Source organism: Cygnus olor, chromosome 6 (genome assembly GCF_009769625.2).
Source record: "Cygnus olor isolate bCygOlo1 chromosome 6, bCygOlo1.pri.v2, whole genome shotgun sequence".
Lineage (NCBI taxonomy): Eukaryota > Metazoa > Chordata > Aves > Anseriformes > Anatidae > Cygnus > Cygnus olor.
The window spans coordinates 39,212,399-39,235,436 of NC_049174.1; the positions used below are offsets into that span (position 1 = coordinate 39,212,399).

Consider the following 23,038-nt stretch of genomic DNA (forward strand, 5'->3'; position numbering starts at 1 on the left):
AGCATACTGTGGCATTTGACTCTACTCTAGATTATTCATGCAGATAATAACAATGCTTAAGATTTTGCTGCAGTATCAGAGAATGCACGTCAGATAGCTGCGGCACACTGTTCAGGGCAGAAAACACCAAAATCTGACCTATCCTTAATGGTGTAAGGTGGTTATCAGAGCTGAGAAAACTCATTATATTTTCTTTTGAACATTTAATAATTCAAACTAATACCTGCTATATAAGTATTGAAGTTCCCTGTATGTTTGTGTTCTGCCAATAGCCTTGTTGAACTTATGTTTACAGTTATTACTGTTTTCATAATTTAAAATAAAGATTAGAACATATTTCTGAAATGCAAATTTTTGAATGTTTAACTCCACCATTCGGTTACGATAATCTGCACTTCTTAAAATATATGCTTCTATTGCCTAGAAAATAAAACTGATGACAGTACACACCCAGTCAAAACTGATCTAAGAATATGTCCAGAATTCCTCTGATCCTTCCTAACCTCCTCCATTTAATTGCTCAAACCAAGGTCTGTAGCAAAACCTCGAGAAAAATTTTAAATGAAGTTGAAACCAAACAAATTCAATAAATTACTTGCCATGGGTTATTTGCTCAGCTCTAATAGCTTCTGTGGTCTTCATGAAAACTAAAAGAAAAATTAAAAAAAAAAAAAAAAAGCTCTTACAAGTGGATGTAATGGTTTCAAACCTGTCTAAGAGACATGATGAAGTGGAAAGAATTTCAGTCCTGCATACCCCCAGTTGTGGGCAACAGGCAGATAAAGAGAGAGCCAACTCAGGGGACAGCAGTTCACAGCAAAGCTTTACAAAAAAAAATTCCAGGTAAGGCAGTGGGTGAGCGAAGAAAAGCTTTTCAGAACTACTTATGCTGCAAATGGCCAAAATCTGTCATTTTATGTCCTTCAAAGCCTGGAGTCAGGGAAGCGCTGCATTTTTTAGGTTTCTTTCTCAGGAAGCCATCTGAGGAACCATCTTTTTTTCCTCTTCTTTACCGAGTTAAAGAGGAAAGCCGTGCCTCACCGCTGAAGCTGGTACTCAGAGGAGGCAGTAGATGCTCGTGCACAGGCGAAAGGGAGGAAGCCGCAGGAGGCTTTGGGGTCGTGTCTGCTCCCGGTGTGGGCTGCTCTGGGCAGCTCCCTGGGTACCTCAGCCCTTCCCTGGCTCCCACGTCTCCCGTCCCTTCCTTCTGGGTACCGGTGGGTCAGCCCAGGACCCGGGTCAGCTCTGTGCCAAGGGAAGGTCTCAGCAGGACATATGCCACTGGGTTGTGGTCTGGGTTTCTCACCCTCTCTGGGCCAGTTGTGCCCGGTTTCCCAAATGCGTGCTTGTCAGTGCCTTCTCTGAGTGTAAAACCCTTGGGAAACGCGCAGTGGGCAGGGAGCAGAGCTGTGCTCAAATCCGTGGAGTGCCCTTAAACGCAAGCAGCGCCCCAGGGAGCAGAAGTGGACCCTGTTGTTAGCAGAAGGGCGATGGAAGTATTTTTTGAGTCAAAATAACTGTTCTCGTGATCTAAAATTTTATCAGCCAGCTGTGAAGTCAACTATTTCAGTCAGCTGTGCCAGAAGCTATTTCGTTAAAGCTGAGGTGTGCGTTAAAATTTGTAGAGTTCATTATCCTAACGAGCTGCGCAGCCTCACGCCTCGCTGGCTGCTGCTCCCCTCACGTCCTTCGCCTTGCACTAGTTCTCCTGTCTCTCCTGTGTCAGATCCATTCACAGATGTAGGGGGGGGTTGAAAGAAATGCAAATCCAAGTTCATATTTCCTTATTTTGAAATAAAGGAGTACTTAAAGTTAATCCAGAACCATACATGTAATTGACTTTTAAAGTTATTAAAACAAGCAAATAGAAAAAGCAGCTTTTCATTTTTTCCCTGCCAGCTTGTAGCTGGTGATTGCTCGTCCGTTTTGGGACTTCTTCTGGTAAGGATGGGTGTTAGTGAGCAGAGTGGGGTGAAGGAGCCAGAAGTTAATGACAAGTGCAACATGTTCCATAATTATCCGTTTGACAAGTGTTTCAGAGTGGAGCGATAGCTGCAAGGATGTGTAATTGTGCTGGCTGAGACACAAAATGTTAGCTTTTAGACACAGATGCCCTTTCTGGCCACCTAGGGGAGAAATTTTGCTCTCTTCTGTATTGGCACAAGATGCTCCCTATTGCCCATGTCATCTCCCATTTTACCTGGTGGGAGGGGAACCCAAGAAGCAGCTGCAGCTGCCCTGCTCCAGCATCTTACAGATGCAGGAAATGAGAAGTGAAGGCAAAGCCTTGACGGAGACAAGCTGCCATGCATCCCTTTTACTTGACCAGGGAGACTGGGAACCCAAACAGATCATCCGAGCATCTCTGTTATGGTACAAAATTTAGTCCCCCACAAAACCCTTGCCATCCCCAAACCTTATGAGTTCATCCTTCCGAATCAAAACTGGTATGTGAGATTTCATCTGGAAACACCGGCAGCTGGTGGAAACTGGGCAGAGGTGAAACAGACTTCATCTAGGAAATAACATTCAGTAGGGCATCAGCTGCTTTCAGTGCTAGCTGGTATCTGCAAATGCTTATCAAAAGCGGTTCAAGAGATTGTAGCAGTAAATCAGTCTCAAGGTGTCAAACACAATAGCAAATTCAGCATCCCAGGAGAAAAGGTATAATATTTCAGCTAAGCTCAGAACGTTTTTGGCAACCACTGCTACCTGACTATTCAAGAATTGGGAGGCTAGAAAGAAAGAAAAGCATAACCCACACCAAAAATTTAGAAACAAATTGATGACTTCATTTTTTTGTTTGTTTTATGTTGCTTTCACCATTCTATAACATTATTTTAGTCTTACATATATTGAATATGTATGCATTCATATTTTTAATTTGTAGTCAATGGAAAAAGCATAGAATACATAAAAATTGTTGACTTACGTGTTTGTTTGTGCATATGCATAATATAATCATTGCACTCAAATTCTGCTTTTTGTTACACTAAAAAAGCCATGTAGTTGGAAAAATTACTCAAATTTTTAACTTTTGTAATAACATTGATAAATTCCTAACATTTCTTTTTAGATTTAATATCACAGTGCATGTGTTTTCAAACTATGAGGGCAGTGAGGTTGTGGCCCAGGCTGCACCGAGGTGGGATTTGGGCAGCCTGGGCTGGGGGAAGTCCCTGCCCACGGTAGGGGTGGCTCCAGGTGGGCTTTGAGGTCCCTTCCAACCCCACCCCCTCTGTGGCTCTTTGAATTATTTTATATAGGATTCATTGTTTGGGTGTAACGTTTATTATTGTATATACATTTTTATGACAAAGACCAGAATAGCTTGCTGCTAAGAGATCACTAGTTGGCATGAACAGAGCTCGGCTATCCTGTACCCTGTGACCATTAATCCCAATGCCAAGTTGAACATAGACCATGCGGTGTTCTCGGAAGGTACCAGGTTCTTTCTAGTTAGTGGGTGTGAAACGTAGCTTGCTTGTTTGCTTATGGAATTAAAGAAACGGTCAAAGACGTAAGTTAGGTATTTGAGTCAACTGCAACATCCGCCCTTGCTGGAATCTCTGGAATTGATGGGAAAAGGTTAATTAATTCAGTGACTCTGATGTTAAAACCCTACAGCTAATTGTCATGCAGTACAGCTGTAGAAGAACTTTCTTACTGGAATCCATTAGAAAAGTTAGGCTGTTTGTCATACTTTTAGCAAACAGAATGGTGGGAATGCGTAGGTGCCTCCCATACTAATTAGCAATGCTTTGCTGTGGACAAAACGGGTTCTGGTGTAGGTACATGCACGTACGCTATTGCAGCTGCTGGGCTTTACACGTGAGCCCATAGCACTTTTCCCCCCTTATTTTCTTCTTTTGATTCTTAAGCACTCACTCAACATCCTTTTTCTTGCTTTCGTGTTCTTCTTCCTTTAGCTAGCTTACTGTCAGGTCAGCTAACACCATGACAGTGTAACCTTTCCCAGAGCAGTCAAAGCGGGTAACCTTTCCCCAAAGAATCACAGTTCTTGTGAAGGTATCAGAAGCGTTTCCAGGTTGCAGATGCTCCCATTTGCAAGTGGTAGGCGAGGGGCGGCAACACTGACGGTGCGGAGCCCGCTCAGTGCCCCCAGCCAGGACGGAAGAGGGGCTGGAGTCAGTGGTCATTAGGTAATGGGATTTCCATCCTTTTTTCTTTTTTTTAATGTAATTACAATTTTTACATGTATAATGATCAGAAGCAAAAGAAGGAATATCGGGGAGCTTTCAGTTAGTGAAGTGTCTTTGCTAGGACCAAAACCATAAAGTGAGAGTAGGAAGTGGAAATATTTGGAAGAAATACCTGAAGAAAAACTTGTTCATAAAAACAGAGCTGTTGAAGACAAATACTTCATTCTGTGAGGTGCATTGCAGAAATCAAGTGCGATCTTTGGCTTTGAGAGCAAACGTTACCTGAGCTGGAGAGCATGGGGGGCTTCCAGGCAGTGCTGCGAGGTGTGCTTCATACTCTGATGGTACAGCACCCCTCAGGGCTCACGTCCATGGGCGGATACACACCCAGGCCCTTTGGTTTGAATAGTGAATTCTGTTCCCTGCTGTTTTAAAGCATCTCAAGGATTTGATCTCGTTGCCATGCAAAGTAAATGCAGTCGCTTCCAGCGATTGTCACGGGAGTAACCTCCGGCTTTGCACGCTTTGTAAAAGATTAGGCCTTTTCAAAATGTGTTATTTAAGTGCAAAGCTGGCTTCTGTTCCCAGAGGGCTATCTGGGAGCAGGACCTGGGTGGCTGCCCCGTGCACAGGGGGAGCTGGCAGCCAGAACTCTGCCCCCGGCAGCTCCGCGATGCCCCTGGCCCCGAGCCTGGCTCCGGCACAGCGCCCTGCTCGCTGCCTGGGGAACAGTCCTTGGGTTTAGCTCTAGATAGGGCTTTTTGGCCCTAGACAGCCATGCAGTAAAGGTGCTTCCTGCGGGTGCTCGGGTGGGTGTGGTTAGGTCTGAGAATTACTGAAATGGAGTCTTGGGCAATGCGGTCAGGTCTCAGGTGTGGCTCATCTCCCTTGCTGTGGTAAATGGTCGTGGAGAGTGCCAGCGAAATCCAGTGGTCTTGTTAAAACTTGCATTATTACCTTCCCCTTTTTCCACTGAAAAATCATTGGCCAATATTTGTACATTTTGTCATTAAGTGAACTCATTGCTCCTTCTGTAATTTTGCCAGGGGCACTAGAAAACAGTCTGTGCCGTGGTCAATTTACAAACATCTCGTCTTACATCCGCAGTATAGTATCAAACCACAGAATGTTTCTCACAGCACGTTTCTGTGGGTATTTCCATACCTGCCCTTCATTTAGTTAGGACTAATGCTGAACTGATCAGCAGGAAGCAAGGGCCTTGCCCACCATTGCTTGAGGAGCGTTCCTGCACCTGACGGCTTCGCTGAGCAGCGGTCGAGCCGCTGACCGCGGTACAGATGCGCATCTACAGACGTGACTTTGGACCATGCTGAGCCGATGTACGGGGCTCAGGGCTTAGGGGAGGTGATGTCGGGTGGCTGTGGGCAACCCGCAGCCCCATGGGGGCCTGAGCCCAGCTCCCCTGGCTGCAGCATGGTCTGGAGTCCCACCAGGGCTGCTCCAGGCTGTCCTGGGACAGAGCGAGGGGCTGGCTTTTGGGGGATCTTTGGGATGCTGCAAAACCAGGGCTGTTAAAACCCCCTTCTGCTGCACTGCTCTCTTTCTGTGAAGTTAGAGATGTAGGTACAGGAATGGGAATCCTGCTTGCTGCTAACAGTTACAGAAATTAAAAGCAGACCGTATCTCCAAAACGAAATGAGAAGTAGGCTTGAATGATGATTAGCATTAATCATAACATATTACTGTAGTTGCTAGTGTGACTCCAAGTAGGCAAAATATAGCTAATAAGCAAAAAGCTGAGAAAAAAATGTAGAAACCCTGCCTTTTGCTAAAATTACTGTTTCAGCTTTTTTTACAGTGAGAGCTCTGCAGATCTGTTTATGCAACATTAAATTTACATAGCAGAGAGTAGTCCTGCCTGCTACATTTCAGTTATTTAAGAATCTGTGGCATATATCGGTACAGAGTTACTTACATTTTTACAGCCTGAAATTCAGCACTTTCAATTTCAGTTAGCAAGTAGTTAGGAAAACACTGCTTTATTTTTCATAAACTTTTGCCTATGGCATTTCAGAAGAATCCTGATCTTGATGTACGACTCAATTGCATCATTCAAAAATCATTTACATCGAATCTTTGCAAGAACGGAAAATTTGACGGTATTCAAGCAAACCGCCTTCCTCCAGGGAAGGAACTGAAGGGGGGAAGAGGAAGGGCAGGGGGCACAGGCTGTGGGTTTCAGTCCCAGAGCAGTGGGGATGGCTTTACTCGTGCCATACCAGTGGCATTTGCCATCTCACTCATGCAAGGTGAGGGCAGTGAAGTGGCTTTGAAGCCTGTGAAGGTTCAGCTGCATCCCAATGCCAGCCGGCTAATTAACCGAGCTGTGGGTGCTGAGAGAAAAACAGAAACAAAGTGTGGGTAAACCCGGTGTTATTTCACTGTTAAACTGTGCTTTTTTTTTTTTTTTTTTTTTTTAATGGCAGTAGCGATAGGCAGCTGGAAGATAATTGCTCAGCAGACAAATTGCCCTGACCGAGGTCTGGGGGTGAGTGGCAGCTGCTCGCGGCCTGCTGGGCAGTGTCAGGGTGCCTGCAGGGTGCCAGCTGGCCCCGCTCTGCCCCTGCCTCTTCTCCTGACTGCAGGCTGGTTTCCAATTTTACTGAATTTTCTGGAAGTGCACACAACCAATTCTCGTTGGTGTTGATGTGTTTTTTGGAAAAATTCTGGGATGGCGTTTGCATAAGGCTGTCCCCAAACACATGAACTCCGGTGGAAGCTGTGCGTTAGGGCAGAAGTGCTGCTCACGCTGCCCCTGCACAGGTCCAGGGGACAGAGGTCTGTGCTAATCTGACCACCGAATAGCAACTATTCCTAGCAGAATGCACAAGCAATTCACTAAACGGGATCATGGAGTAAACGAGTGTTTCTGTGACTGAGTCCTTTGTTAATGGCTGCAGGCCGCAGCTACCGGCACGTGTACGTGCATGCGTACCCGTAGGTGCTGGGGCAGCCTTAGGCCTCCCTCAGCAGTGGGCAGCTGCGGTGGCAGGGTTGTGGCTCCCAGCCCGGGCCAGGAGCAGCCCTTTGGCCTCCCCTGGGGTGCTGGGAGTCTGCCGGCACAGGCTGGGGGCTGGGGGCCAGGCTGGAGTCCAGGCCGGGGCAGGGGCGCGGGACTGTGCTCCTGCAGGCTCCAAGAAGCAGTCTTCCTCCAGTGTGGGCACTGAGCGCTAAAAAAAGCCCCCAAACACGTAGAGCAGATATTTACAGGGAAGTAGGACACCTTTACACGAAGAGAAGTTGCACTCTGACTGGATTTGCCTGTTGTAAGGATTTATAATCCTGTTAAGAGAGATTATGCCTGGTAATTTTATGCACATTTAGTCTCCCTCTAAGGCAAAGCTGAGGCATTAAACTCTCTGCGCTAAGCATTTCTGATTGGATTTACACTGCTGTTCTGGGTGCAGCAGGCCACAATTCCATCCACTTTACCATTGCAAGGCTCTGGCAGGACGTGGCGGCGGTGCGGGGCTGCGTGGGGGCAGCCCGGCCACTCGGGCAGTGCTCTCGCTGGCACCGGGGGGGCTCTTATGTCTGTGCATAGCATATATTTACAGTCAAAATGTCTGGGGAGATTTGTGCTGTAGTATCACGTGATAAATTCCACAGTGTCTTTCAAAAGGTATTTTTTCTTTTCTTTTCTTTTTCCTCTTTTTTTTTCTGTTTGTTTTCAACTAGGACCCCTACTATGGCTGGTGGCCTATTTTCTATTGACAGAAACTACTTTGAAGAGATAGGAACTTACGATGCAGGAATGGATATCTGGGGTGGCGAGAATCTTGAAATGTCTTTTAGGGTAATTGCCGTTTTCCTTCATTTTCTGTCGACGAACACGGTTTTGCTGTAACAGTTGCTACGCTGCAGATAGGGTGATTGTGTTTTAGCTGTCATGCAAGTCATGGGTTAATTTTAATTCTGAAGATGTTTGGGGATGCCTCATAGCATTTGGTCCTTTTTACTGCATGAAACGTTTTATTACTATTTGGAAACTTTTACTCTACACTTCTGAGATGATAAATATTTTAATAATATCTTTTTGTATGAAAGAAGCAAGGCTTTCTGTGAGATAGTGCAAATGCTAACTGACATAAACAAAGTATAAATGTGTATAGTTTTTTAAAAAAAATACATGTTTTAACAAGTTTTTGAAAGTGTATGCTGTCATGAACTTGCAATTTCTGGCTGGGATTTTTATTCTGTATGGGATCCAAGCACACAGAGAAATTTCACATAGTGCAGAAAAGCGACTGTATTTCTACCAGGGATAGGTATGTTGTCCGTGACAAGATGAAAATCTCATTGAATGAAATGCATTTAGCAATTGTCCTCAAGGCATAAATGAAAATTGGAAAACTGAGTCTTCAGTATATCATTTTTAGAAAGGATGTTGAAAATGACTCTTAACATCTCTGATGTATCACAATTTTTGCATTTTTAAGTAAGTACGCAAAATAAAACCTGTTATACCTATCTAAAACCCATAGAACAGCATGGATATATTCTTCTTTCCTTTTTATTTTTTTTCCTCTGTTGTCTTCAGCTAGGGGTTGGTGGAATATTTTCTATTGACAGAGACAACTTTGAAGAGTTTTGTCAAGCACATATTTCTAGAGGAGGTCAACTGAGAATTTGAAATCATTTTCAGGCCATTTTCTATTAACTATACATGGTTCACTTTCCAGTAAAATAGAAAGGTAGAGAGACTTCTTCTGAGTGTTAATGTCTCAAATCAACATTTGTTGGTATGTAGGCTACTAAAAATGCTCCTTGGATGTATGTGGGCCTCTGTATAGGAGCATATTTTTAATTTAAGCCTGTAGGATAGTAGACTTGTTTCTCGTGTCATTAGAAGTGATCCATGAAGCAGAGAGTGAATAGCACTGCTTTAAAGCATTAAAGCCTCTCCTATGTTAAATCTGCATGTTAGTACTGTTCACTTTTCACTTAGTATCAGCGAATGGTTTCTGTGAAGTGAAGTTCACCTCATGTGCTGAACTTTTAAAAATCAGAAATGCTGATGCATGTAAAAGCCTGACTGGGTGAATCCTGAAGCAATTTGCTGTTCCTTGTCTTTGTTACCGCTTCCAGAAAGTATTTTACAGAAACAGTTTTGGGCCTTCACTTTGGAAGGGTCCCATTCTCATTAGCCTAAACATTCAATGTGTTTTTTTTGGAAGAACACTGAGTTTTCATTGTAGAAAGGGTAATCCCTGAAACACTGACTCTAATACAAAGAGACAGACGAGATGATTTTTGGTCAGAGTGCGTAATGGATAATATGGAAACTGATTCTTTGTGTGCTCCTTCCGGCAGTGGCTGGTTTTGTTAACAAAGATACAAACACCGATCATTTTCCAGCCAGGCCCTGTAAATGCAACAAAATAAAATAATTTGCAATTCCGTGGTCTTTTCCCACTCCCTGGCATAACAGATTCTTCTTGGCGGAAAGCATTTGATGATCTGCTGAGAGCAGCGTGTGAGCATGTATTCGGCTTCCAGCCTGTGCTGGAGACATGCCCTAAATAGGACATTCCTAATGCATCCCCTCGCTGAATAATGCTAACGTACTCTGAAAACCTTTCCTGAGAGGTCTGGCGGTTCCACAGAGTTCTTCTGTCTCCTACTTCCCTGCGGTGCTGCCGGAGGCTGCGTTCCTGCTGGGGGCCAAGGGAGTGGGGCCTGGTGCAGAGGATGGAGCTGGTGAGGACCGCTGGCCGCAGCTGGCCCCATGTAGCCGGGAAGGGCACAGCCACCCTCGGGACCCTAACCCCAATGCTGCGGGGCTCCCGGCAGCGGCAGGGCACGGGTAGCTGCAGTGGCTGTGCTGGGGGTCGCCTTTGGTGCGGCTTGCAGTTCTGCTGCCTGGGTTTTCCTGTAATTGGTACTTGTTTTTTTTTTTTTTTTTTTTTTTTTTCCTTAATAATCATTGCTTGAGGTCTGTTTCAGTTCGGATTTGAAAGCTATTCAATGCTTCTGTGAGCAAGCCGGTGATTGGCCTAAGTTATATAAATTCCGTGGGAGTGCTGTCATGAGAGCTGAATTTCGGCTTTAAATTAGAAATGTCAGTCCAAACTCTGTGAGCAGACCAAGAGCAGTGAAGCAACGCTCTCAGCGGACGGCGTTGCTGCTGCAAGCTGTCCTTGTGGCCAGCAGCTTTCCCTCACTCCTTCGGGCTCTTCCGAGCAGCTCCTTGGGCATCCTGCTGGAAAACATTGTGCTGTGCCTTCACATTTTCCCTCTTCAACTTCAAGAAACATTACCGGCTAGGAAAGCATGCATTGGATTAATAACAGGGCACGGTGTCACAAATGGAAATGAAGTGATATGTTTGCAGTGCAGGGATTGCCATGGAAGTGGAAGATGGCCGTGCTGTGCTGTTTCCTAGCATTTAGAGCCTTTGTCTTTAAAGAAAACCAACCCCGTAGTCAAGTGCAACAAGTACAGCTTGATCAATAAGGTACCAAGGCCTCAGAATTTAAAAATGTGCCTGATGTAAGGCACCTGCAGAAAATGAGAAACAAAGAGAGGCTGCTGAGGTTCCTGCAGCAGCCACCCTGCGAAGGGGCAGTTACCACGGAGCTTCCCGAACGTCTCTGTGAAGCCAGGGGCACGCTGAAACTGCCCCTTGTTCGAGAAGGTTGCTGCGGTAGGAGTCAGCCTCAGGGACAGCTCTAGGTCTTGTTACGTGGGGCGTTGTAACACGGGGAGAGCCGTTGGGTTTGCTGTCAGTTGGGTGTGCAGCAAACAAGCCCCCGAAGTCCTGTCCTGAAAATCAGCATGTTACAAACTGCCCGTGCCACCCCAGGCTAATGTCTGCAGCTGTTTCCTGGGCAATTAGCGGAGGCGGTGGGATTATCCCCGACGGGATTATGAGAGGGATTAGCAGAATTACTTGGGTCCTGCCCCCCTTATTGCCGGGGGCACGTGGGTGCCGAGTCCTGGCCAGACCTGGCTTCCCCAGAGATTTCCTCCTCTCCCTGTCGCCTGAACGGGCAGCGCAGGGGTAATGGCAGGTGACGGATGTCTGTCTGTCTGTCCGGCTGGCTGCCTGGCTGTCCTGGGGCAGCCGCCCGATTCCTGTAAGATATCGAGGTAATGCGCACTGCTGTATACAGTTTCCTCACTCCTGGGCAAATCGATGTTTCGTCTATTAGCTGTGCTGCTGCTCACTGCTGAGCGGTCTTTAACGATTCCTTCTGGAGGATGTCTTTTAATAACGGCAATTTGAGAAAAAAAAAAAATCCTGGCAGGAATCTCTTATGGCCGGGGAACGGAACTTTATTACACTAATGAAAGCGTCATCTATTCTTAAAGATTTTATATATATATATATATGTATATATATATATATTACTTATAGAATTCTTTGAACCTTTTCAGTCTTCTCTTAAATTCTGCATTATTTTTCCAGATCAGAAAATGCCGTGAAAACTTTATAGCCAGAAAGGAGCTTTTATAACTTCAGGCAGGCTATTGAAAATAATCTGTCCATCAGAGGAAAAAAATAAATTATTGGTTCTTTAGAAAAAAATCCAAATAGGGCAAAACAAGGCTAGAAGAAGCAAATGCACGTGCTACCGAGACTAAGGTGCTGCTTCCCTTTGTTTGCTGGTAGATGTCAGAAGTGCAGCAGGCTATGCAGACGTGTCCATGTGCATTTCCTAAGAGGCGTGGTGGACTGATGTGTCGTGCTTGGTCCCTGAAAAGTCTGCTTTCTTTCTTTCTGCTTTTCTGGTTCGGCTGCTGTAGGACTTTGCACAGTAAATGCTGAAGGCTCAGGGGTGTGTGATCCACTTGGCACTTAGCGCAGCGCCCCATGCTTAGAGGCTGCTCGAGCCAGCAGCGGCAGCTGTGCGTTGGAGGTCGCTGCTCTCCCGAGGTACATCTGTGAGGCTGGGTGCTGGTGAGGAAGCTTTTCCACAGAGCACAAAACACTACTGATAAGAAATTTCCAGCCCGACGGTGTGGGAGGCCCCTACTTTCAATTGCAAAATTACAGGTGTAACAGAGCAGTTAAACATGTCGAAGTAAGCGCTCTCAGCACGGTCACTGATTTGGGCGACTGGGAGACCCGTGCCGTATAATTACGGGCACGATGGGATGCAGCATCCGCGAGGCTGGAGAGGTTGCATGAATGTGAGATTATTTTATCTTCAGAAGTACGCTGTGACATTGAAAATCATTTTCTGCGTGGCTGAGTGGAATTTGGGGTATATAAATCCCTAATCGCCTGGCAGACAGATGGAAAGTACAGCTCTGTGGTTTTCAGTATTCCTTAGGTGCTGGACTGTGCTCACTGATTTTAAGAGCCTGGTTTGCTCATATATTGTACTCGATATATTTGTATACATAAGTCTAAAGTATACAACATTTTCCCCCTTTTTTTGGTCCACATTAATTTTTATGTATGTCATGATTCTCGTGTTTGTGTAGGGGAAAATATTCAAGGTACACCGATTCGGTTAATTTCATTATGGTGATCTTGTAGATGGGTATCGGAGTTTTCAGGTTTTTTTCCTAACTATTACTTATGCCTCACTGCATAGCAGCCAACAAGTTTAACTGATTTAATGTAACTGTGCTCAAGTGTTAACTTACTTTCTGACTGCAGAAATCACTGGGGATTTTTACCATAGCTTCAATATACAAGATAGGTTTAATCTAATACCATCATCAATAAGCACACATTCAGAAATGAATCCAAAAAATCCCCCTTATGTAAGTAAATATTTATTTCCTAATATGAAGTAAATAAAATCATTAACATAGGAACAGCAAAAACAAATACTTACAATCTCTTTAGCCTGAAATTTTTAGTTTTATTTTAATCCCAACCTCAAAAAGCAGTATATCTCCTGTGCAGTTAGTTTTACGTGCTTTGGCGTGGAAGGAAGTTGCGAGGAAGCCCCGCTCCCAGGAGGGAGGCAGTGAGCGGTAGCGCGGCAGCCGGCGCCGTGCAGGTTTGCTGCTGCAGCAGCTGGGCCAGCACCTGGCCGGCCCCAGCTCCGCTGGCACCGGGGCAGCAAGGGGAAGCTGGTCCCGGAGCTGCTGGAAATGTGCTGCTGAGATGCACCCATGAAGGATGACTCCGCATGTGTGGTGGTTCATTTGTGGTTGTACGTAGGTAATAAGTACTCCGGCCACCCAAAAATAAACAAACACCTAAGCTAAGCCACAGGATTATTTTTTTTCTACTTGCTTTAATATTTGGAGTAAAGCCTCGGTGTTATTTTTATTTTCATACAAATTATTCTTAGTAGCCTTAAACATTTTTGATTGACAGGTGCTGAGATTTGTGGGAAATGACTTTACCTTGGTGTTCAAAAATGATGGAAGGGAAAAAAAATCCTGACAGCAGTCTGTACAGAAAGCAATCTGATGGAGCTTAATGCGCTCATTTTGTGCAATAATAGGAATGACTTTCAAAGGTCTAAGAAAACAAAGGTAGTTTTAAATAATTAACGCCTATATTTAAAAAGGGATAAATTATGTCGGCAAATATGAGCCATAGGTTTAATTCCATAGTGTGCAGTGTCTTACCACAAATTTTGAAGGAATTAATATTTGTAAGCCAAAAGATAAGTAGAAAACAGATTCGTCTGGCATGGATTTACAGAAGCTAAATTACAAAATGCTGTGGGTTTGACAGTTTGTTTTCCAGACCAAGGCAATGTGGCAGCTCCTCTCTTCTCTGACACATTTCAACAAGGGGCACTCTGGAAATTATCTCCCGAGTCAGGAGAAGATGGAGATTGTGAACTGGGTACAAGAGGAGAGGTCCTGCAGCGAGGATGCAGTGATGGAGACAGCAGTTGTGAGGCAAGAGCTCATGAGCTGGAAATTTCCGAGGGAGAAAAGAACCTTGGTGTTGTATTTTTAAGGCTGTTTAAATTTTCAGACTCATACAAGGAGGAAGGCATCTTAAAAAAGATGACGTGACAATAACCAGTTTATGAATAGTTTAGTGTGAAAATTAGAATTGTAACTTTTTTTTCTTTTAATTTAAATGCGATACATCAGTCTTGTACCAAAATATCTGTGGTCAGTAAAACACTCCTGGCAGGAACTGGATAACTGACCTGAGGTCGTGTCCACAAGTAGCTCCTCGATATCAAAGTGTTAGGGACAGTTTTGGTATTCACCGTACTTGCAATGAAGTGTGATCAAATGTATACCATCGTAAATCTCGTCTATGTTGTGCACAAATCTGTGCAATCCCGCAGTCTCCAGCCGCTATATCTGAACTTTTGGAAAGTGGTCATTTTACCAGTGAGCATTCAGGAAAGTTTTTTTCTTTTTAATATTGAAAAGATGGAAGTCCTTCTCTTCTGAACACTTTGCAGGTTTATCTGCATTCCTATGGCAACTGTAATAAATAGCAGATTGTACCAAGGGCAGCCAAAAATATGCTTTAAAAGTGTACAGGAACACACGTTTTAAAGTGTTAGCGTGGGAGGAATTTCCTGCCGAGGAGGGCGGTCGGGGGGACCTGCGGGAGCGCCGATCCTCAGGCAGAGACAGAGGGTTAAAGTGCACCCACAATTGTTTGTGCTCGTTCCTGTCCTGCCTGGTGGGTGACTGCTGTGGTGCTGTGTCGATACATTAGCAGCGTGTATTTCGGTTTTAATGTGTGTTCCCTTTTTGGGGCGGCCGTGTGTTCCTTGGCATCCATCAACTTGAAGTTTCACCTGAACTGGCTGCTTGTCACTGAGCTGCAAAACACAAGATGTTAAACACAAGAATATTTTGATGTTGTCATTGCTTATCCCAGCGGAGTACATCACTTAGCATACTAATGAAATTATATAAAATGATCTAGCCCTAATTAAATAAAATCTGCATTAAGTTACTATGGTAACTGTTATGTCTGTGTCAAGGAGCTCTAATTACAAGACTGTACCAGCGTTCTTAAGATACCAAATGGTCCTTAAACTCTGCTTTTTATTAGTAGGAGGTATTGGAAATTTTAGTTCTGCTCTCTGCTTAGGCGGAGAGTAAAGTGAAGGGTGGGATGAGCCTAAATAGTGAACTGGGCAGTTGGTAATAACCCTTGTTGTAGCCAAAAAATGTCAACAAACCTTGGTGCAGAGCGAATCTCAAGGAATCGACGTCGTCTGGCAGAGCAACAAGGTTTTGTAACCCTGCTGGCACCCAATGCAAATCTTCATTTGGCCCTGTTGTACACATCAAGACCCAGCTGCCCGTGTTATGCCTCTAGTCCTGCAAAGCTGGACCTGCAGCCTTCTGTAGTTCCTTCCCTAGTTCTTTCCAGAGCCTAGAAAGATGGGATATTGCAGAACAGATTGCAGGTAATGCACCAGCTGATGTGTATCATACCAAGACTCTAGCGAGCTGCCAGAAAAATATGTTACTTCATTTAACAGCAGGGTGTTGAAGTCCAGGATTAAATGATTGCTTATATTTGGGCAGTCATACTGAAGGCACTGAGCTTACTCGGAATGTGGGTTTGGGCTCCAGCAGGGGAAAGGGAGAACTCACAACTTGAAGCCATCAAATTCTCCTGTCTATCTGTGATGTTAAGGGTGCCTGTGCTTCTCTTTCTGCTGCTTTCTATTTGTGTGTTATTAACCACGGTCTGCTGTGTCTTTGCTTGGGTGGCCATGAACATAATTTTGCTTAAAAATATGTGTATGTGAATAGATACAGAATTAAAAGTTCTGCTCTGTTTCTTTAAGCATTACGTATTCCTGGAAAACTGAAGTACACAGATAACATCTGTACCCTACACTTAACAATCCATTCCAGGATTACACCTTTCTAAGGCTGGGATTTGTGTATATTTATGTTTATAGAATCACAGAATGGCTTGGGCTGGAAGGAACCTTACGGGTCATCTAGTTCCAGCCCCCCTGCCATAGGCAGGGGCACCACCCCCTAGATCATGTAACCAAGTGTGCCATTCCCCAAAGCTTTCACGTTGTAGCTAAAGTCTGTGCACTTTCATTGCTATCACGAATTGTGCCCCAGCTATTGCCCTTAATCTTTTGTTTGAAATTCCCTGTCGAACTGTGACCTGGGGAAATAAATCAGGAGATAACTGCTAACCTGTCAGAGTCCTTCCTGCTATAAACTCGACGTGTTTTGGATTGGTTTTAGTCAACGTTTTCTGCATGTTTTGATTTCAGATTTGGCAATGTGGTGGCTCCCTCGAGATTGTCACCTGCTCGCATGTTGGCCACGTTTTCCGTAAAGCAACACCTTACACCTTCCCTGGTGGCACGGGACACGTCATCAACAAGAACAACAGGCGACTGGCAGAGGTCTGGATGGATGAGTTCAAAGATTTCTTCTATATAATATCCCCAGGTAAGAAATTACTTTCTTGTTGTATAATGAATGATACGTAAAGTTATCCAAAAAAAAGGAAAATGTCAATATGAGGTGCATATAGGTAAGTGTATACATGTATATGTACCAAAAGTTGTATGTGACATAACAGCAAGGGATTTTCAAAATTCAAGGGAATGTTCTTTCCATGTGTCAAAGCCTATGTTCGGTTCCCAAGGTAAAAATACTAGCTAAGAATGCGCTCCTGCTGAAGATTATGAGGATTTCTTTTGAGAACGTGATTCTTATCTTACCAGTTTGAAACCAAGTAGGAAAGCTCTTTGTCCCCTATCTAGTCTAAGAAGCACATTTGGCCAGATTGTCCTTTTGCTCTTATGGTCCCTGAAGGTTCCTTCAGAAGATGTTAATGGGAAGGACAGCAGCGATGCTCTGTGTCACTGCACTCCAAAAGGGTTCCTGTGCAGGGATCAAAGTGCCATGAAGAATTTTCACCATGTCTTGCTGTTTCCCCATTACCAAATATCAGTCCTGAGGAGAAACATTTAAATATACAGATCTTTTTTTCATTTAAATATACAGATTTTTCTTCCTTGTGTAACTGATTTTCATTTGTCTTAGTATGACACCCAGAGCATGCAAGTTATGTACAATTATAGTCACATACATCACGCATACAATTATATGTGATAAAATAGATCTTCCTATTTGATCTTCCAACATTTGTTAAGGGCTATATTGTGGGTAAGTATTTTGATGAAATAACCTAACATTGATGTATTAAAGCTCGGATGTTTTTATCTAAAGATAAGTAAGGCCTCCAAATGAGTGAGCTGAATGGAGTGGAGCCCTTAAATGTGAAGTGGGACGTGAAGGTTTTGTCAGTCTCTGAGTCTCTGATGTCTCTCTCTGAGAAGGATGTCTCCTCTTAGCTTGGTATAGAGTTGCTTCCCCACAGGTTCCCTGCACTGGGCAGAGCCATTGCTTCGCTTTGTATAGACAGTGAACATGTGAAACGCCATCATAGTTTAGTTTCACTTGTTTTTATCTTGTATTTAAGCATCAGCTTACTTTATGAAACTCTTAAATAAGCTTTAGTCTTTAGAATAATAACAACTTCCTTGAACACTCTCACATGGCGGTTTTCATGTTCATACCTTCCTCATTGAAAATTCCTTTGATCACTTGAAAAATTAGACTTGGAAACATTTTTTTTTTTAATCAAACTTAGAAATTGAAATAAAACCTTTTTCTTCTGTGAACAAATCCAAGAATCAAGAACTTCAACCACGGCCATGATCAGGAAAAAAAGAGTGTGTAACTTCATTGCTGGCTCCCTATAAAGACTGATTTGCACCTGTATTTCTGTAGTCCTTCAGTCACAGCCAACCTCCTGAAGCAAGCATTTTGAGCTAAACCTTTTTTTTTTCTTTTCTATAAGTGAAGACAAATAGTTTTATGTAATTTGATTTGGCTGAAATAAATGAAAAAATAATATTAATATACTCTATAATATTATCTTTGTTTTAAAGATTTATTTATAAAATGGAAAACCATTTGGGTATTTTTTTTCCTCTCCAGACAGTTTTACCAGTACCACAAAATTGTGCAGTGAATAAAAACTGAATTGTTTCTGTTTAAAAGCCAGAATATATAAAGTCTTCATATACAAAAGTCAGTTATTTATTTTTTATAATATGTATATACTATTATCTAAAATGTTTGTGATAGAGGGCAGTCGTAGATCATATAAGCTATTCTTATTTTATTTTGTGTTCTGGGATAATCTTCCCATTCTTCCACGTTTAAACTTTCTTCCAATTAAAATTCTGTAGCAACAGAATCAGTTTACATTTTCACTGTCACCAAGAAGTAAACCCCGGACCATATTATTATCTCTATAAGTTTCGTGTTTCATCTCCAGCACAATTTACTGTTATTATACCTCAGCTCATTCAGCCTGTAAGCCTGCTTGTTCCCACAAGCTGTTTTGGTGCTTTGATTTTCCAGGGCTTCATGACATCTCAGTCAATCATCGGGTGCCAACATGTAATCATCAGCTGTGATGTCTGAAAACTCTTCGTTTCTGAACGGGCTATCACAAGTGTCCTGTGGCTGTCACAGCATGCGCTCATAAAATATTCTCAGCCTATCCTGGAAAACCTTTATCAAGCCAAAGAATTGGAAATACTGTAAAAAAAGATATAAATATCTGCACCTATATGTGCACTAAGGATAGACATATGTAAATGTGTATGCAGGCAAAAGATGGAAGCATGAAACCAATGGGAAGCGTGACAACAAACTGCCATCAAATGGAGGTTTGGGTTGGTACTGAGTGTTTTGGGGAAGTGTTTGGAGGTGCTGCCTGCCATCTGGCAGGGAGGTAGGAAAGGCAGCTGCATCGTAAGGCAGGTTTTTTCTGAAGTCCCCTCTGAGTATTTGCATCTTCTGCTGTTTCAGTTCAAGGCCAGGCTGGATGGGGCTGGGGGCAGCCTGGTGTAGCGGGAGGTCCCTGCCCATGGCAGGGGGCTGGAACTGGAGGAGCTTTAAGGTCCCTTCCAACCCAAACCATTCTGTGGTTCTGTGGTTTTGTTGTCTTCCACTGTCTGTTTCTTCTGAGTCACCACGAGGATGAGTGGCGCTCAGTCTGGAGGAACAGACCTGCTCTTAATGCTCCCGGTGTTTAGTCATCATTTGCAGCGCTGACTGAGCAGGCATCTGCCCCCGTGCCACACCTCATGGAAGGGCACTACAGGTTTCACCAATTTAACAAAAGGTCAGAGGATTCACACAACGTGAGTGAAAAGCAACTGCACTGATGGAATCTTCTTAACTAGGGAAGTGGAACTGTGCGTGAAATAGGCAGGATCGTCTCCCTCTATAATTGGTACTTGTATCTACCCAATTAAAGCTGAAAGAATAGAGTACGTGATGGAAAATTTGGCTGGGCTGCTACTAATGTAATTGGTTTCTATCCTCCTGCAAGAGGAAGCAAAAAAAAAAAAGAAAAAAGAAAAAAAAACAAAACTGAGAAATGGATGTCTAAGATGATGTAGAAGTGAATTCAAACCCGATATACAATGCAATAGAGTTCAAACCATAAATGTTATCGCATGGGATTAGCTTTTATTCAGTCATCCTTTATTAAGCTCTGGTTTTGTGCAGTCTCATAATACCAGATTCCCATTGTATTTCTACATAAATGCTTTTCTAATAATTTATCCTGAAAGCGTACATTTTCTTATGAGTCTAAGGCAGGCAAATGCTGACAATCCATCGCATCCAGGGGACTGGCACTACGTGCTTTTATGGTCTGCCCTGGCAGTAGGTTTTCCTAGGCTGATTAGGAGTTAGCTGCTTTAAAGCATTTAGGTAAGCTGAAGCTCCAGAAATACCGTACTAAGGGCTATTTAAAATACAATACATTTTAAATGAGATTTTATGAAAATACATATAAATGTGACTAGAATAGTGATATTTATGGTAGAGAAATTTAAAAATTCCAGTTTCCAGAAGAGTGCAAGGTGAAATTGCTGATGGGTAGTTTCTTTTCTTTCTTTTTTTTTTTAATGTGTTCAGATTTCAGCTAAGAAATACATCAAAATTTTCCATATTTTAATTTTCAGTTTCCCAAATACAAGACTAAATATCCCTGATTGGAACAGTTTTTTGCTTTTTGTTTTTCTTTTCTCCTCTCTTCCATTTCTTTTCTTTTGGTTTCGGGATCTTCTAAGCAAGGCTCCATGTGATTACAGCAGGACTTCCCCAGTAGGACATGATTTTTTTAATATGTTGTTTCCAGAGGGCTTCTACTGAGGTATTCTGAGTTGAGTGAATAATTTAGTGCTGAGCAAAAGGTTAGGTTTGGCTGTAGAAATTAAAATAAAAAGGACATGGAAAAATGTCTGATTTAAGCCTACATTTGACAGGCTTGACTATTTCTCTAGCACATCTGCAAAAGATTTTTCCTGTTCTGCTCTTTTGATGATTTGATGTGTCAAAGCTCCAGCAGAATGCAATAATTTGGAACCAACCAATTTAAAGGAAATACAGCTCAGGAAAGTGAATGTGTTTGTTGCCGTCTTTATAGTACCACCTCCAGTAAGAGAGCACTGTGTCTTTCAATGTGTGCTCAGGCACTTTGTGCCACCCTTTGGCCATCAGCACTGCCAGGAATGAGACCTGCAGTGTTTTGGGGTGCACAGATCGTATACAAGGTTTTAACTACTTGTTTGGAAATATAACTTTATCAAATATTTTCTGGAGGATAATGCAACATTTGTAGAAAACAAATGAGTTAGGGGAAAAATGGTATTTTAGTGGTTAGTAGGTTCTGGGGGCAAATGCAGGCAGCTGAGAAAGTCAGATGACAAGTAAATTCACAGATGCTTCGTACTGTTTTGTTTGGGTCAAGGTACAACAGTGAAGCATTGCCTGCTGAAAAAATAAACGCTTTTCAATGCTATGAAAAGTGGTATATAAGCTGCAGTATATAAACTGCCAGAAATATGATTTCTGAACTCTGTAAGCCAGGTGGCTGAATTACCTCACTTTGAGGGCTTAAAAATGTGGGACAGTCGAAAGCGAAGATATAAATTTGATTTTCAGAATATATTGTTACGGAAGGGCTACATGGAATGACGATAAGAAATACCTATTTCCATCTATCAGAGCGCGCACATTGCAGAATGCCATATGAATTGTCCCTCAAAGCCATCCCTCTGTAGATTTAAGTAGTTTAAATAGGGGATTTAGTTTTGGAAGTGGATATGAGGAATGTGCCGGGCGATACAAGTCAAGCCCATAATCCTTTCTGCTGCTGGTGCCCACCTGGAGCTGCCTGCACAGGGCTGCTGGAGCGGGCACGGTTCAGTGAGGCTGTCTTTTGTCCTGGAGCCGAGGGGATGCTCTCCAGGTTTGGGAGTGAGGTAAATATCGATGTGTCATCTTCTGAACTCACTGCTATCCTGCTGTTCAGCTGGTAGAAAATGCCCAATTTGAAAGTTTGGAAAGATGCAGACACCTTTGGTGACAGAAGCCATTGTGAAGCTCTGTCTAGAAGAGCGCCTGCCATGTAAGAGGTCAAATGAATGTGCATTTTGAAGTTTCCCAATTAGAACTCGTGTCTTAGACAGGGCTAACAGATTATTTTCTATTATGTTAGAGAGGAGCTTCTGCAGTGGCTTTGGACAGCCAGTTTTGCAGCTACCTTTACAATTTCCTAGGTTTCAGCAAGCAGCAGGGGAGACTTGTCAGCACCATTTTTTAACTTGGATGTCCAATATTAGGCTTCCCAGCCTGAATTTCATCAGCTGGTTTTGGAAGTGAAAAGACATCCCTTTTCCCATTGAAAAGATCAGTTCTTGCTGTAGGCCATTTTAATTTAGGCTTCTAAGCACAGCTATAAATGCAAGGCTATCTTTAACGAACCATTTTTCAGCAGCCTGTCATCTAGGGGGACAGCAGGCATTGCAAATACCGCTTTCTGCAGTAATGTCTGCGGGAAGGGATGCCGCTGGAGGAGGCATCGTTTTCCTCCCTCCACCTGGGGAAGACATTTCTCTGTCAATTCCCCCGTCAACATTTCCCCAGGGTTGGCACAGGGCTGGGCTTCTTTGCCCTTTTTTTTATGCCAGTAGGGTGCTGAGGTGGCTCTGAAAATGCAGTTTCCATGGGAAAAGATGTGAAACTAATAAGATGGAAAATTAAAAGCAGCCCGCAGCATTTGAGCTGGGGGTGTGGGACTGTGTGGGAAGGGGACATTGCCTCTGCACCCCAGGATGCTTGGAAATTGAGTTCAGCCCAGGCCGAGCTTGTTTCCCCCTCCTTCGAGCAGGCCTGCGGCCTCCTGCCCTCTGCGTGCGGCGGCGCTGCCCTGAGGTGCCTTTCTTCAGCCCCACGTGTACGAGGGAGGAGTTTGGGCAGTTGTATGTCATGGTGGGTAGGAGATGTTCATGACTCCTGGTCCATCACCAAGGCAGGGTGACTGTCGGCTTTCGTTCCTGTTTCAGTTGTTCACTATTTCTTCTTCAGTTGGCCTGCTGAAACCCTGAAGAAACTGGCTAAATCCTGACGTGGGCTGGAAAGTGTGCGTACTGCAGAGAGAACACTTTCATTCGCTGCTGAATACGGCTACTGGTGATAAAAATAAGGCCTCAATTAGACAAAGCAAAGGGGCTTATCTGGCCAGCCTTGAAGTACACATGGGTCGTGCTGCCTGAGGAGGGAGGGAGGCAGGTCTGTTCTCAGCACATGTAGGTGCCTACAGAAACTGGTGATTTCAGCATGGTGTTAGGACTGTGCCAGGCCATCCCTTGAAGAGCCCTGGCCCAGTCACCAAGGAGACCTTCACAAGCCCATAAAGTATCACCATATCACCCCGCTTCATCTCCCCTCCGAGCCAGGCTGGGAGATTATCCCACCTGCCGAGTTGTGCGGTGCGTTGGCTGTCCTGGTGGTTCCCTCCCGATCGCCATTACTTCCCTGATTGCCAGGTCCTCCCCATTCCACCTGATGAACTTTACTTTTTAACCTCCCCTGTATTT

General features: G+C 43.7%; 1 protein-coding gene across 1 annotated transcript in view; it reads left to right on the plus strand.

Moving 5' to 3' along the window:
- GALNT13 (polypeptide N-acetylgalactosaminyltransferase 13) overlaps positions 1-23,038 on the plus strand; it is a 124,324-nt gene that overhangs the window by 63,711 nt on the left and 37,575 nt on the right. The window contains exons 8-9 of the mRNA XM_040561509.1: positions 7,863-7,980; positions 16,331-16,511. Coding sequence (XP_040417443.1) covers positions 7,863-7,980; positions 16,331-16,511 — 299 coding nt within the window. The remainder of the gene's footprint in view (positions 1-7,862; positions 7,981-16,330; positions 16,512-23,038) is intronic.